At 34.9% G+C, this 15,000-nt stretch overlaps 2 protein-coding genes across 2 annotated transcripts in view; one reads left to right on the top strand and one right to left on the bottom strand.

The window, feature by feature from the left end:
* Window positions 1–1,777: 1,777 nt before the first annotated feature.
* LOC144445155 (carboxypeptidase B-like) lies at window positions 1,778–9,147 on the top strand. Its single transcript, XM_078134705.1, has 10 exons — window positions 1,778–1,848; window positions 2,851–2,929; window positions 3,181–3,375; window positions 3,492–3,596; window positions 4,653–4,757; window positions 5,365–5,475; window positions 5,998–6,088; window positions 6,880–7,100; window positions 8,166–8,250; window positions 8,960–9,147. The coding sequence occupies exons 1-10, from the start codon at window positions 1,778–1,780 to the stop codon at window positions 9,145–9,147; spliced, it is 1,251 nt and encodes a 416-aa protein (XP_077990831.1).
* Window positions 9,148–11,390: 2,243 nt separating this feature from the next.
* The window catches only part of LOC144445171 (carboxypeptidase B-like), a 19,886-nt gene continuing 16,276 nt past the window's right edge, over window positions 11,391–15,000 (bottom strand). The window contains exons 9-10 of the mRNA XM_078134710.1: window positions 14,465–14,658; window positions 11,391–11,612 (exon numbers count right to left, since the gene is read on the bottom strand). Of these exons, the coding sequence (XP_077990836.1) occupies window positions 11,391–11,612; window positions 14,465–14,658 (416 nt within the window). The remainder of the gene's footprint in view (window positions 11,613–14,464; window positions 14,659–15,000) is intronic.

A 15,000-nucleotide genomic window follows, 5' to 3' on the forward strand; every position in this document is an offset into this window, starting at 1 on the left:
CATCAATACACAGTGCAACATAACAAGCTAATCATTTTAATTAGTATGCAAGCTCTTCCAATGAAAAGTATCACGTGACCCAAATAATACATTTTAAGGACGTTTCACGTCATTTTATCTAGTTTCAACAGATTTACATCGAAATCATCACGTAAATGATTATGCGTGACTTTTAGCTATAACTTAATCACACGTTGTTTGACTGAAATAGAATGCATTTTATTTTTTTATTACATATGTCACAGATGACATATTTATATTTCAGTAAACTTAATATTTTAACAACATCGCATGTCCTAGTTTGACTGAAAGGTCAATAGACTGTCTCAAGGATATCGGATTTAGACCACACAGGATTCCAAGCATACTCGAATACATGAGACGACGGTCTGCATTTCATAAATATCTAGGATTCATAGTGATCATTCATCAATGTTTTAAGAATACTTTTAGGGCATGGTCACGCCCAGAAATAATTATTTGGCCATTGGCCATGCGTTATGTATATTTAGACTTTAAGGACGTCACAATAAAGCACACTGCATGGGGACTGACAGGCACTTCAGTTTTGGTAAGAGACTTGGCTTCGCGGGAAGTCAATGAACGAGGCACTATGCTGGGTGCTTGCCTTCGTCTCGAGTGTAGATTTACACACAAACTGTGTATGGTCTGAGCTAATTCCCTTTGAAGTTCAAGTGTGATCCTGGTACGTACATACAGAAGTTGAGTCAGATATGAGATATGAGAGTGATTCGGGTGTTATTACTTGGTCTATCAGCTGTGTGCGAAGATCAGTAGTAATACATACATACATACATACATACATACATACATACATACATACATACATACATACATACATACATACATACATACATACATACATACATACATACATACATACATAAATACATGCATGCATAAATAAATACATACATACATACATACATACATACATACACACATACATACATACATACATACATACATACATACATACATACATACATACATACACACATACATAAATAAATACATACATACATACATACATAAATACACATACATACATACATACATACATACATACATACATACATACATACATACATACATACATACATACATACACACATACATAAATAAATACATACATACATACATAAATACACATACATACATACATACATACATACATACATACATAAATAAATACATACATACATACATAAATACACATACATACATACATACATACATACATACATACAGACAGACAGACAGACAGACAGACAGACAGACAGACAGACAGACAGACAGACAGACTGACTGACTGACAGACAGACACCATTAATCTCCACTTTTACGAACGGTAAAAGATTAACCAATGGATTAAACATTCATATATCCATACAGTCATATACATGGATTTATAAGCTTTATGAATTAACTGTAAAAAAGCAAAAAAATTGCAATGTTAGGAAACTCATCGGTATTAGTTTGAATATATTCATTTGATATCTGATCTCATTTCTACCTCATAACAACCTGGTTACCATTTTTGCACACATCACTGCAATATTTAAGTGAAGCTACTGATAGTCTCGAAGTGTATCGATTTAGTCCAATCGTTGATTCGTATAACACGGTGCAAACCTCACATCAATCACATCAAACATAAAAACACCTGTTTGTCAATATTCTGTTTCGTCGTATAACGTACCTGTCACCCATACGCCAGAGTTAGTCTGCGGAGGTAGATCACAGAAGAATCATCATGCACAGATCTGTTATTATTCTCTTGCTAGCAGGTGTTGCTCTTGTAGCAGCTGTGAAACGTTATGATGAGTAAGTTTTAAAACATAAATTCATTTTGTACTCTTTTCAAGATTTAAAACGGTGTTTGGGGATTTAGATTAACACATCACACATACCAGCTTGAGTGAAAGCCCAGAACAAGACTGCTGTATTACAGAATAGGAGTTCCGTCTGTGTTGTTTCTTTGTCATCGATATCAGAACTCATCTTATCCTCTAGTTTTTAAAAACATGTTAAATATTGATATATATTGTATTATCTTCAAGAACTACAGACATGACTGATAAATGGAAGCCAAATTTCATTTATCACATGAAATTGGGCAATAAACAGTGAATGTGTTTTAGAGTCTAATTGTGGCCATATGGATGAGAATCGGGTATTTATAAAACAATTTTACTACGTTATGTTTCTTCTACTTGAAAAAACAGTGTGGAATAACATGTAACCAATCCCTGTTTGTTACACAATATATTGCAAAAAGATGCAAAAAGTGATATTGTACGTGCAATAACAAGCGTTTTGCACGTATTAATTTTTTTTCAATTGATTGAGTTACAAACAAGGACTTGGTATATGTTATTTCACATTGTTTTTGCAAGTAGAAAAACACAGTAAAGTTGTTTTATCAATTAAAAATCTAAAATAAATACCTAATATATATAGCCACTTGAAACTGAATGATGACTTTTTGTCTAACTTGATATCAATTTGATCTACATCTTCAAGGTCAAACTCACAGGACGCGATATATCACTATATAATAGTTTTGATTAACGAAATTACCACTGAGAATATTACCAAGCTTTGAACTTTAAACTTGCTTTAAACTTAAGTCTTGTGCCCAATTATCAATACTTGAATGCATTCTTAAGAGGCTTTGATTGGAAATCATATTGTTTTAAGAATCATATATAAAGTTTAGTCTAGCCATGATTGTGTTTTTGAATAGTTTGATTAGTTATCCAAAAAAAGGCATGTCACACCTTTCATTCATAATTAGCATTTCACCATTTCCTCAACGTATTTTAGCTATGAAGTATTGCGCGTCAAAATCAACAGTGATGCCGACAAGAAAACCATGAAGATGCTAGAAGAACTTGACGTGACGGTAAGTTGAGTTCATTTAAAAACATGTAACACTTGAAACACTTAATGACATTATACAGACAAACATGGACACATGCACCAATACATAAATAAATGCGTACATACATACATACATACATACATACATACATACATACACATACATACATACATTCTGCTATATCAGCGCTTGTAGTTCACTTACTAACCTAATCCTTGGAGTTCGCTTCACTTACCTAGGAAATGAATGATTTGTATTTTTCACGTTTTTAGCTTGACTTTTGGGATTTTCCTCAAGATCTTATGGTATCCCCGGAACAGGCACTAACAGTCAAGGCAATACTCGACGAACATGACATTTCCTACGACGTATGGATAAAGAATGTTCAAACCTTAATTGACAGTCAACTCGAAGCACATGATGAGGTATCTCCCAATTTCTATACTGAATACCACAGCTATGCAGAGGTAAATATTTTCATTTTCATATTTCCATCGTTTTTAGAAAACATAACGTATCTTACCTGCCATTTTCAGATCAGTTTGTGTTTTTAATGTTTCCTGTAAAACTCTTCATTTCACAGATCAACCAATGGGTGAAAGACACCGTAACCAGGTATCCAGACCTAGCCAAGGATTTTGTCTTCGGCGAACTATCGTTCGAAGGAAGAGAGCTCCGTGCCTTGCTGGTAGGTCTTATAGCTGGTATAACAATCAATACCCGTGACGCATCGATGTTGCAACTTTTTAAATTCATGCTAAGGCCAGCACGGGTTTGTATCGAGGGCATGTTCACTCCCGTCTGCGTGTCCTTTGGAGAAAGGTCGTCGCCGTCTTGTCGAAATGTATTAGTCAGGCACTAAAATGGAAAGTGTTGTTTTCTACATTTTATCTGCATTTCGACACCTTTCCAACTACTGATTGTCCTGTGTTGTTGTTACGTTTGTAATTATATTTTACCAATACTGGTAAAATATCATCAAACATAAAAAATTAGACTCGTTTCTCCTGTTTAATATTATGTCTCAAACATATTAATTTGGTGAAATTTGCAGTTTGTGTGGAGAGCCGTCGTTGTTAGGCCAAAAAAAGAATTGTTTCTGGTCAGGACTGCTGATCTAAAATGTCGCGACGACACGATTGTTTTAAAATTCTCAACAAACCTGTCACTCAGTCTACTATTTGTGGCAGTTACTGTTCTTTTTATTCAGTACTTTAGAGCAAGTATGTATGTGGGGGCAGATGTCATTTTCTTATCATTTCATGATTGGCTCTGTAGTTGTCTTCATTGAAGTAGGGAGGGTTATTTTTGTGTTTCGCCACGAATCTGCAGACTGCATGGTCTGGACAAACAAACAAACACACACACACCAAAAAATACCGTCGCGGGGGTATTTAAGTGGTGCGCGCGGTGACCAGAAACAATTCTTTTTTGGGGGGCCTTACACATGTATCAAGAGTAATCTCTTCTTCACTTTTTAAAAATTCCTTTTCCCAACCCCGATAGAATGATAAATATTCGTCACAACGATGTTAGAAATCCCCTTACTCCCAGATACAAAATAATAATACAGGTCCGTGAAGAGTATGTTAAAATATAGATATAATTTTTACAGGAATTGAAATTGCAAAATTATTTTACAGTTTTACATTTTTTTTAATACTGAGGGCCTATTTTCAAACCGCCCTTCATATTGTTGTGAACATAGTAACATTCTAACAGATATTTTCATGGGCATTTACAGATCAGTGGAGATGATACGCCAAACAAGCCTATTGTTTGGTTTGAAGGTGGTATCCACGCACGAGAATGGGTGTCACCGGCAACTGTTATGTACATAACTGATAAGGTAAGTTTGCAAATATCGTTCTTGCACTGCGTTTCCAAACAAAACAAAAGAAAAGGTATTTTTATAAGGGGTCTCCATACACAGTTTTCGAATAGAGGTCAAAATTAATTCATTTTTGTAGAATCCAATATGACAACCGACTACTGTGTTGATTCAAAGAGAAAATAACTGATAGTTGTTATCTTTGAAAACAATATTATGAACCTAAAATTTATTTTAATTTCAAAAGGACAAGAAACAAGCTTTCTTGAGAGAATTGAAGAACTTTGAACTTGGATTTTCAGGGAAATTTGTCGACGGGGCTCATTCTACTTTGAGTTCACATCGCGTAATGAGATTGTAATGGCAATCAAAGGTGTATGGAATATCTTACTGCACCAGTAAGTTTAGAAATACACACACACACACACACACACACACACACACACACACATAATAGAGAAGAAGTACTCGTTCATCAGTTCTTTTGAAAAATTGGATATACAAACTTTGGTCAGACTCATATAGATGTTTCGCACTTTGTTAATTATACTGCAACTTACCACTGTTCGACGCTTGTAAGTACTGATGTCTGTTCGTTCTACTAAATTATTTACTATATTAATAGCTCCTTGAGGATTATGGTGTAGACGCTGAAGTAACCAATTTCCTCGATACTTTCGATTTCTACGTGCATCCTTTAATGAATCCTGATGGTTATGAACATACTAGAGATGGGGTGAGTAATTTTCTTTCCTGTTCCATAAGATTAAGATCATAGTTGCCAGTGCAAATTTTGTCTAAAAGTTACATAACACAGATGATCAAATCACATTTCAAACCCTGCCATAATGAGCTTTTCAATTTTTACGATTTTAACCCATTTTCACCTTCCGCAAATAAAAGGGAAGGGAAGGTAATGTTTTGTTTTTGGAATTGTGTGTGTGTGTGTGTGTGTGTGTGTGTGTGTGTGTGTGTGTGTGTTGACACGATATATAAAAAAACTACGGTATCAATATCTAACGAAACTTATTTCAACACTGTGATTAGCACCGAATGTGAACTTGTGAACTTGAATTGTTCTTACTCCCGCATACAATTGATACATGTTATGAAGAATATTTAATTTCATGACCTAATTGTTGGATGAAGATATCATATCCTAGCTGGAACAATTAACCCTTTACACGAACAAATACTAGATGGCCTCGGATGCTTTTTGCTACATAGTCAACGTTTTTCGTGACCTTAAACATTACAGGACCGTATGTGGAGAAAGACACGTTCCGAAAATGCAGGCAGTCCTTGCATGGGCACCGACGGAAACAGGAACTTTGAACATGAATGGGGTGGTAAGTAGTGAGGGGCTCTACCCTGTTTTGATACAGTATTGTCCTTTCAAATATCAAAACTGTATTCATAAAACTCGCCAGTTCATATTTGTGTTGTTGAAAAAACTACTCACTACTCGTAAAGAGAAAAGTAAAGAGTCTATCTAATCACACATGCTCTCTCTAACGTAATAGAATGGGGTCTGGTTAGATCAATACATCATAGTGGGATGATTTGATTCCATGTTATGTCATTAACCTCTTCATAACACCTCCTTATATAGGTATCTCTATATTGAAAATTATACATCCAGTTTATATATTCCGAAGCCCTCACACAGTATTAGAATTGTACGTTTTAATTAATAGCTAATTACTGCATGGCTACAGCGGACCAACCCCAACCCCACCCCTTCCCCTTCCATCCAAAACTATTCGTAATTATTGTTCTCAGGGTACACGCACTATATGTATAAAGTCATCTTTGAGCCATAAATGTATCACAATGATAAACACACGGCTGGAATTTTGTCATTTTTTAGGTTCATGAAGAGATCATATTTAAATACTAGTAGTTTAAACCTTGTCTGGTCTTTAAAGGCCCATAGCTCAATCCAATCCCAGGTCCCACAACATAGTGTTATCTCATTAAAAATGGAGCCATAGAGATTAGCCAGGGTCATTCTATTGTTCAGGACCAAGCCTTTCAATCGCTCTGCAAGAAGTTGATCCTTAATCTGATGTTGGCGTCCGTTTAAATGCTATCAATGATCTTTTTCAATTCATTGCGTATGATTGAATCTATCATTCAGGAAATGGGGCATCCAGTAATCCCTGTGCTAGTACATACCATGGAACTGATCCCAACTCCGAGCCCGAAGTGAGAACGGTAACAGATTACTTAAAAGCGTTGACAGCTGGTGGACAGGAAGTTGTACTTTTCATCGACTTTCACAGCTACAGTCAAATATGGCTGACTCCCTGGTCATACACAGCAGACTATCATCCTCTTGACCCTGATTACACAGAACAGGTATACTGACGTCACAAATCATAATCAAGGCTAAATGAGATTCAAGCTCTGCCACTACATAACACACATATATTACATATTACTGATTATGTACTTGTTCTCCAATATTTCTTCTTAGTTCAGCAGATGAGAATACGAAATGACATACGGGGCCTTATCACTATCAGTCGAATACAAGTTGTGACTTACGTAACAAAACCTTTATTTCATGAGTATATTCCGAATGGAAAACGTAAAATACTGTAGAATAACATAATCTTATCCGCGCAAGCTTTCACTACTAAAAGGAAAATCATACTAGCGATTTTTTTATCGAGCACCGAAGAGTATAAACGCGCGTTGTCGTGAGGTAGATCGCCCCAGAAAATAAACTTTTATATATGTAGTCAGAAGTTTTGGAAACCCTTCGAGTTGAGTTTTGTTGTTGAGACCATACAGTTTTCATTTGCATAAATATATATATATATATATATATATATATATATATATATATATATATATATATATATATATATATATATATATATATATATATATATATATATATATATATATATATATTCAGAAAGATGATTAATTGGCAATCATTGGAAATACATGACATTGCACTTATTACATGATTTCAAATTTCAAAATTACTCGCGTAAATTACATGCCAGACGCGTCAAATGTCCGAAACTAGGTTGCAACATTCGAAAGTTAAACTATTCAACTTGCTCTGAACTTTATAATATGGCATGGAGTGAAGTGTGAACATCGTAAAGTAGACTAACAGCGATTAATTGGCTATAATGGTAGTCATGTAAGACGTCGTCAAGGTTTTGTAAGAAATTTTAACATTGCCTGAATGCCATTCTATAGTCGAACTTTGTATTGTATTGTATTGTATTGTATTGTATTGTATTGTATTGTATTGTATTGTATTGTATTGTATTGTATTGTATTGTACTGTGTTGCGTTGCGTTGCGTTGCGTTGTGTTGTGTTGTGTTGTGTTGTGTTGTGTTGTGTTGTGTTGTGTTGTGTTGTTCTGTTTTACTGAACATTTGAATTCCAATGTTAAACAGATGACCATGGCTAGGTTGGCTGTTGAGGCTACAGAGTCAGTATATAATACTACTTATACATATGGACCCTGTGGAATTATACTTTGTAAGTTGAATTTAATCTGTTCATAATATCAGAAATCTTACAATCCCTGGCCAGTGAATACACTCTTCAAATGGACCATCCATCTACACCTGTCAGAAAAGGTATAAATTGGGAACTAAAATAGCAAGTTTTAGAATTGAATATTACAGTGGTTTACATTGGACTCATTTTAAAAAAATCTATACTACTTAACTTGAAATCGCTTTGGATAAATGTTGTACAGATACAAGGCTTTAAAAATCAGTAAAACTTGTCTTGCTTCCATGAACTTTAATTTTCATAATTTCAAACCCTGAATTGCACCTTCTTATTGGGTTTGGGTGTTTATGTCTTGAGTCAAGGATAAACGTACACCGAATTCTCAAGATATGTGAAGTATGGGTATTTGGTTCGAAATTGCAAAGAAACGCTAGGTCCCTGGTACAGTCTCTATATTGTCAATTACTAGTACTTAATTACTTGAATTACTTAGTCAAGTATTGCGTGACGTTTCATTGTGGTTTAGCGACGTATATTCACGCGAGAGAAATGTTTTGCCTGATAAGAGGAGGGGAAATATTAATGATATTCAATCTCTCTCTCTCTCTCTCTCTCTCTCTCTCTCTCTCTCTCTCTCTCTCTCTCTCTCTCTCTCTCTCTCTCTCTCTCTCTCTCTCTCTCTCTCTCTCTCTCTCTCTCTCTCTCTCTCTCTCTCTCTCTCTCTCTGTAGACGAGGCCGCTGGAAACTCTAACGACTTTGGTTATGGTACTCTAGGTACTGTCTATTCCTTCGTTGTAGAACTCCGTGATACCGGGGAGTATGGTTTCCTGTTGCCTGAGGACCAAATCATTCCATCGGGAGAAGAGACTTACGCTGGCATAAAGGCCGCTCTTAGCTACCTTGTTTCCACATTGTAATCTTTACATCAGGATTTCCATTTCAGTTCAATTATACTGTCTTTATAATGATAGAAAGAGATTCTAAAGATTGGCAAATCTAAGGAGAGATTCGTGATTTTCGTCAGGTTCTCAGCAATGAGCACTAAAAATGTAATAAAAATACAATTGCATGTCTCTGTTTGATGTTACGTGTTAGTGATTTATTTGAATGAATACTTTCAATGACACAGACACCGCTTTCTAGGTGTACACACTATCCTTTCAAGAGTGAAAACACGTGGGCGGAGTCTAGCATGAAGTTTTAAAACTACTGGCAGTTCGTTTGTGACGTAATCAACGGTAATTTTCTTTAAGACTGCGTGTTCACAACTCTGATACATCAAAGTGTATCACAAGGTATTCTGACCGCTCACCGTATTGTAAACATTGTGTTTATGTCTTTACCCCATCCAAGTACATAAAGCTGAAACCAAATTCATACCCCCATTAATGAATGTTATATTTGATGCCATGATGGTGTAGTAATACAACCTGAGTTGTGTGCGGCCCCGGGTCCATTATGCTGACGATTTACTTACATTGAGGACGGAAATCGTCATCATTTTCTTTCTCGTATATACTTTGTATCCTTTGAGCGTGACTATCTTAACCAAAACTTCCTTACACTCGAAAGAAAGCCATTATTGTCATTGGTAAATTGTTGAAACAATGTCTTAGTTTACGTGTGTGTGTGTGTGTGTGTGTGTGTGTGTGTGTGTACATTAAATACATAGCTATTCGCATCCATTGTTAAAATTCTTTCAAAAAAATTTCAAGATAGGTAATTAACCTATATATCCATAATGATATCAAAAGAATCAAGCACACTAACTTGACATCTGGTTTTACCTTCATGTTCACTTTGTTCGCTTTCCCTCATAATGGCACATGTCCAATTTGGACAAAGGTTCCTTTTGAGTTTCCCTGCTTGGAACACACCACACGAAGTCCACAATATGGGTGCATTGTTGCAATGATGTTTTCAGATTCCTTTAAAAATGATTCACACTCACTTCCCGCCAAATGGTTTGGCACAATTTTCTCCAATTATGCAACCCTCGTGTTTAGTATACAGTTCGCGCCGAAATATAATGTATGCGCCCCGTCTCCAGGTAATACAACAGTATCCACATAATAGTGCATGAAATGCCAACTGAGACAACTAGTTTATTAACTGAGGAAAGCTTCATGAGACCGTTGATTTCTCAGGGTCATAATCATGGCATGATCAGTTGAAATTTGGGATTCTTAGTGTCTTTCTATCGGGGAATTCATTTGGAAGTGTAAGATGCTTATATAAGTAAGAATTGATTACATGTAAGAACTTCCTACAATTGTTGAGCAAATTGAAATTAAATGAAAATTAAATGTTAATATTTCAAGATTTGTGAAGGGAGGATTAATCAAAAGCTACGTGACTCGTGTTAAGAGAAAAAGTCCTGCGTAGCATACTATGATTTTATAATGTCTCAGCCTTATTGTGGTCTGAGAGTCAGTGGACGGCGAGGTCACTCTTGTTGAGATGAATAGTCCTCCTTCCAGACTTTATATAAACCTGCACTAGCTGCAACTGGGAAATTTTTTCCACCAAATAACCAAAGATGTATACACTAGAAATCGGTCATTTACTTATAAAATGACGTTGTGACAAGTTTAAATCTTGAACGAAAGCTCGGTTTACGGTTTTGAATCTATCACCTGGTTGCAAAACTGTACTAGTTGTAACTGGAATATCATTTTTCGATCAGACAGACACAATATACTCACTGAAAATTGTTGAAACACCAAGAATTAGACATTGTATATGTTAACCAGTTGTCGATTTTATCCACAAGCAGTACAGAAATATGTTGCAATCGTGATCGCCGTTGAAGGCGCCGAATTTTGGGTGCGGACCCCGAAATCAACGTGATTTATAGCTGTGCACTTATCGTGTATACAGCTGCGAAAATACGTTTATCCACAGATGATGCGATACTGTACGATGCTAAGGGCAAGTTATTGTTAGTACTTAAAAGCATTTTTTTTGAAAACGTTCCAGTTGCAGCTAGTATATATAAAACAATATCACACATCGCGTGCTCAACTGTTAACATTTCTCATACTAGTAAATGACTAAAGCATGTGTATGATTTCAGATATTTTTTATTATATCAACTCTTAATGATCAACATTTCAAACTTTCATTATCGCATGCCATGAATGTGAGTTAAAATGACAAGTTAGTCTTCTAGGAGCATTTCACAAGTCACTTTGATGGCCGCAAATGTTTCTTCGAAAGCTTCAAAAATCTGGTCCTCGGGCAACAGGAAACCGTACGTTCCATCATCACGAAGTTCTGTAGCATGAGCATATACAATACCTTCTGTGTCATAGGCCCAGTCTGCTGTTCCTCCTGTTACAACATCTTTGAAGAGCAAGAAAATATCATTAAATTGTTTAGCCTTTGATAGAAAAGTCATAATATTAATATTAATGAGTACAGCTTGTCTTTGCCATTGCAGTCACCCAAACCCTATTCAAGTTCAATTGAAACAAGTACAGCTCGTTCAAATGGTCTCAATGGTAGTGACATTCTAACATTTGCTAATACGAAATTCTTCAACAGTTTTGTTCTTGACAAACACACCTAAAGCACTGACGTGTTTTTCAACAACAAAGCTTGTCACAAGAATCCCTACTTTTAACATAACCTACCTAATTAGATATCAACATATTCCCATGTCCCTGTTGCAGGTGAATATAAATAACACTTTCCAATATTAGCGTACTTACAGATAGTTTCAGCAATTGATCCGTAAGTGAACTTTGTCCCATGGACAGCTTCGATGGCCTCTGCGCATGCTTGATTAACCGCGTTCTGTGAATAGTAGAATGTTGTCAGCGCTTTGAATATCAGCAAATGTTTAAAACTAGAGTGTGTATAAAAAGCAAGCTGATAAAAATAATATTTTCATTACAATGTACATAGGTAACAGAATACAACCAAAGAAGTTGTTGGTTAAATGTAAATTAAAGTCAATACATTTAAATCATTACCTCCCGTAAGAGTACGGGAGGTATTAAAAGGGGAATGTGTGTGTGTGTGTGTGTGTGTGTGTGTGTGTGTGTGTGTGTGTGTGTGTGTCTGTCTGTCTGTCTGTCTGTCTGTCTGTCTGTCTGTCTGTCTGTGTGTCTGTGTCATCATTTGCTAAAACTTGGCTGGCTCAATTTTAATGAAATTTGGAATATATAATCTTTAGGGTAATGGCTAGACCTGATTAGGTTTTGAGCCAGATCTGTTAATGTTTAATTAGAGAAATTTGCATATTAATGAAATCAACTAATTAAGCAATATCTTAAGACTGCATACTTCAATTTCAATATAATTTAGTACATTCGTTAAACATTACAACATACATTTGTCCTATAAAATTTACAGCGTTAACAAATAATTTGCATAATTAATGATTTTTGGTAATTAGGCTATATCTTAAGACTGCATATTTCAATTTCAATACAATTTAGTACATATGTTAAACATAACAGACTGCATGTCTCCTATAAAATTTATTGATTTTGTTTGAAGATTTATTGAATAATTTGCATAATTAATTATTTTCGGTAATTAGGCTATATCTTAACACTGCATACTTGAATTTCAATATAATTTAGTACATACGTTAACCATAACAAGCGGATATGTCCTATAACATATTTGATATAGCTTAGTCAGTTTTAATGAAAATTTTGCATAATTAATTATTTTAGGTAACTAGGTTGTATCTTAAAAATGCAAGCTTCAAATTTCGTATAATATGATACATATATCAACCATAATAATACACACCTGTCCTATGAAGTTTGTTCCTACAACTTTTACCTTTAATGAGTATTTTGAATAATGAACGATATTCAGTAATTAAGCAGTATCATGCAATCTTCAAATTCCATATAATTTGGCACATACGTTAACCTAAGAAAGCATGCTTGTCCAAAAACAATTTTTTTTTTTTTAATTTAATGAGTTATTTGCATAATTAGTGATTCCCTTATGGGAGGCATTCAGTTTAAATCTGGTTTTCGGTGTTGGACGTTTAATTTAATTTGCCAATAATTCTTCTAGCAAGTTAAAGAGTCGATTCCGTACAATTTTTTAAGAAATATATATATATATATATATATATATATATATATATATATATATATATATATATATATATATATATATATGTATATAACTCAGTGAGTATCAATCTGCTAAGACAGTGCTCTATACCGCAGTGGCAGAGCGTAATAGTTTTGGTAGTACTGGAACTCTGAGTTGTCTGATGATCCCACAATGCGTGAAACTCCGAGTTACAACCAAGAAAGAGTTCCAGTACTACCAAAACTATATATATAAATATATATATATATATATATATATATATATATATATATATATATATATATATATATATATATATATATATATATATATATATATATATAATTAAATTGAGGAAAGAACACGTCCCCTGAATACTAGCCACAGTGCTCTAGCCAGCTCTAGCCAGCTGAGCTAACGCGTCAACTGGTAGATTCCGTGGTCCGTCCTGGTGTGTGTACCTTTCTATTTCTCACCTCTGTTACATGTATATTGATATATTAATATACGCCTACAAAAAGACGATTCATAACTAGTTGTTCCTTGCCCTCTAGTATATACTAGTTTGCATAAGACTGACTGGCTGACTGTTTGTATGATGTGATAATCTCCCTGAAGGTAAGAGATAACGCATATTGTCGTAGTAACATAACCCTAGTAATTACGAGATAATGGTGTTTTAATTTAGAAGTCAGAAGTATATACTATGTAATATAGTGATATGGACTGTATGAAATTAACTTTGATGTCACACCCTGGGAATATGATGGCATATGTATATAATAAAGTATTACTTGTAAGCTTACTGTCACAAAGTGATTATATTTAGTAAACTTAAGGTTATTGGACGGGGTCGGCGACATGAGGTTGACCGGTCAGGCGAGGCTTGTCGACCAGTTATGGAAATTATAGACATGTTTACTCGCATATAATTTCAGTTAAGTAGTTTATTCTTTACTTTCTTTCTTTACAAAAAATTGTTTTTTGTCTGTTTACTTTATTTTTGCTCTTTAAAAATATCTACAATGTGCCATGTAATAAAAGTGATGATTTGAAAATCTGGTGTATTTTTTGTTTAACTTGTTCCTACCTGTTTGTTATAAGCAGGAGGATAATCGTATGTGTAGCCATAAGGACTTATCTAAATCAATTTTAACGCGTTCCCACCTGTCTCTCATAGTCAATAGGGTAATTGTGTGTGTAGCCATAAGGACTCATCCACATTTGGGAGTAAGAATGGAAGTCAATGTAGCAATCTGGTTTGTTTGCGTTAATCCACTTAGACGTCCCGTCTGTCTCCACCTCAGAGAAAGGAGCTGATCCATAATAAGTATCTGCACATGGAAGAGGACTTGCGCCAGCTAAACAAACGAGAAATATCAGTGATTAATTGTGTGGCAAGTAAATCATATATATGTCAAATATACGTCAAACCATTTCATAGCTTTCAAGTAATGGTGCTATACTCTTTGTTGCAATTGTAGTTAATAAATACACATGATTGAATGCATGTATGCAAGCATGCACGTACGTACGTACATACGCACGTATGTACGTACGTACGTACGTATGTACGTATGTATGTATGTATGTATGTATGTATGTATGTATGTATGTATGTATGTATGTATGTATGTATGTATGTATGTATGTGTGTGTGTGTATGTATGTATGTATGTATGTATGTATGTATGTATGTATGT

Source organism: Glandiceps talaboti, chromosome 2 (assembly GCF_964340395.1).
Source record: "Glandiceps talaboti chromosome 2, keGlaTala1.1, whole genome shotgun sequence".
NCBI classification, from domain to species: domain Eukaryota; kingdom Metazoa; phylum Hemichordata; class Enteropneusta; family Spengelidae; genus Glandiceps; species Glandiceps talaboti.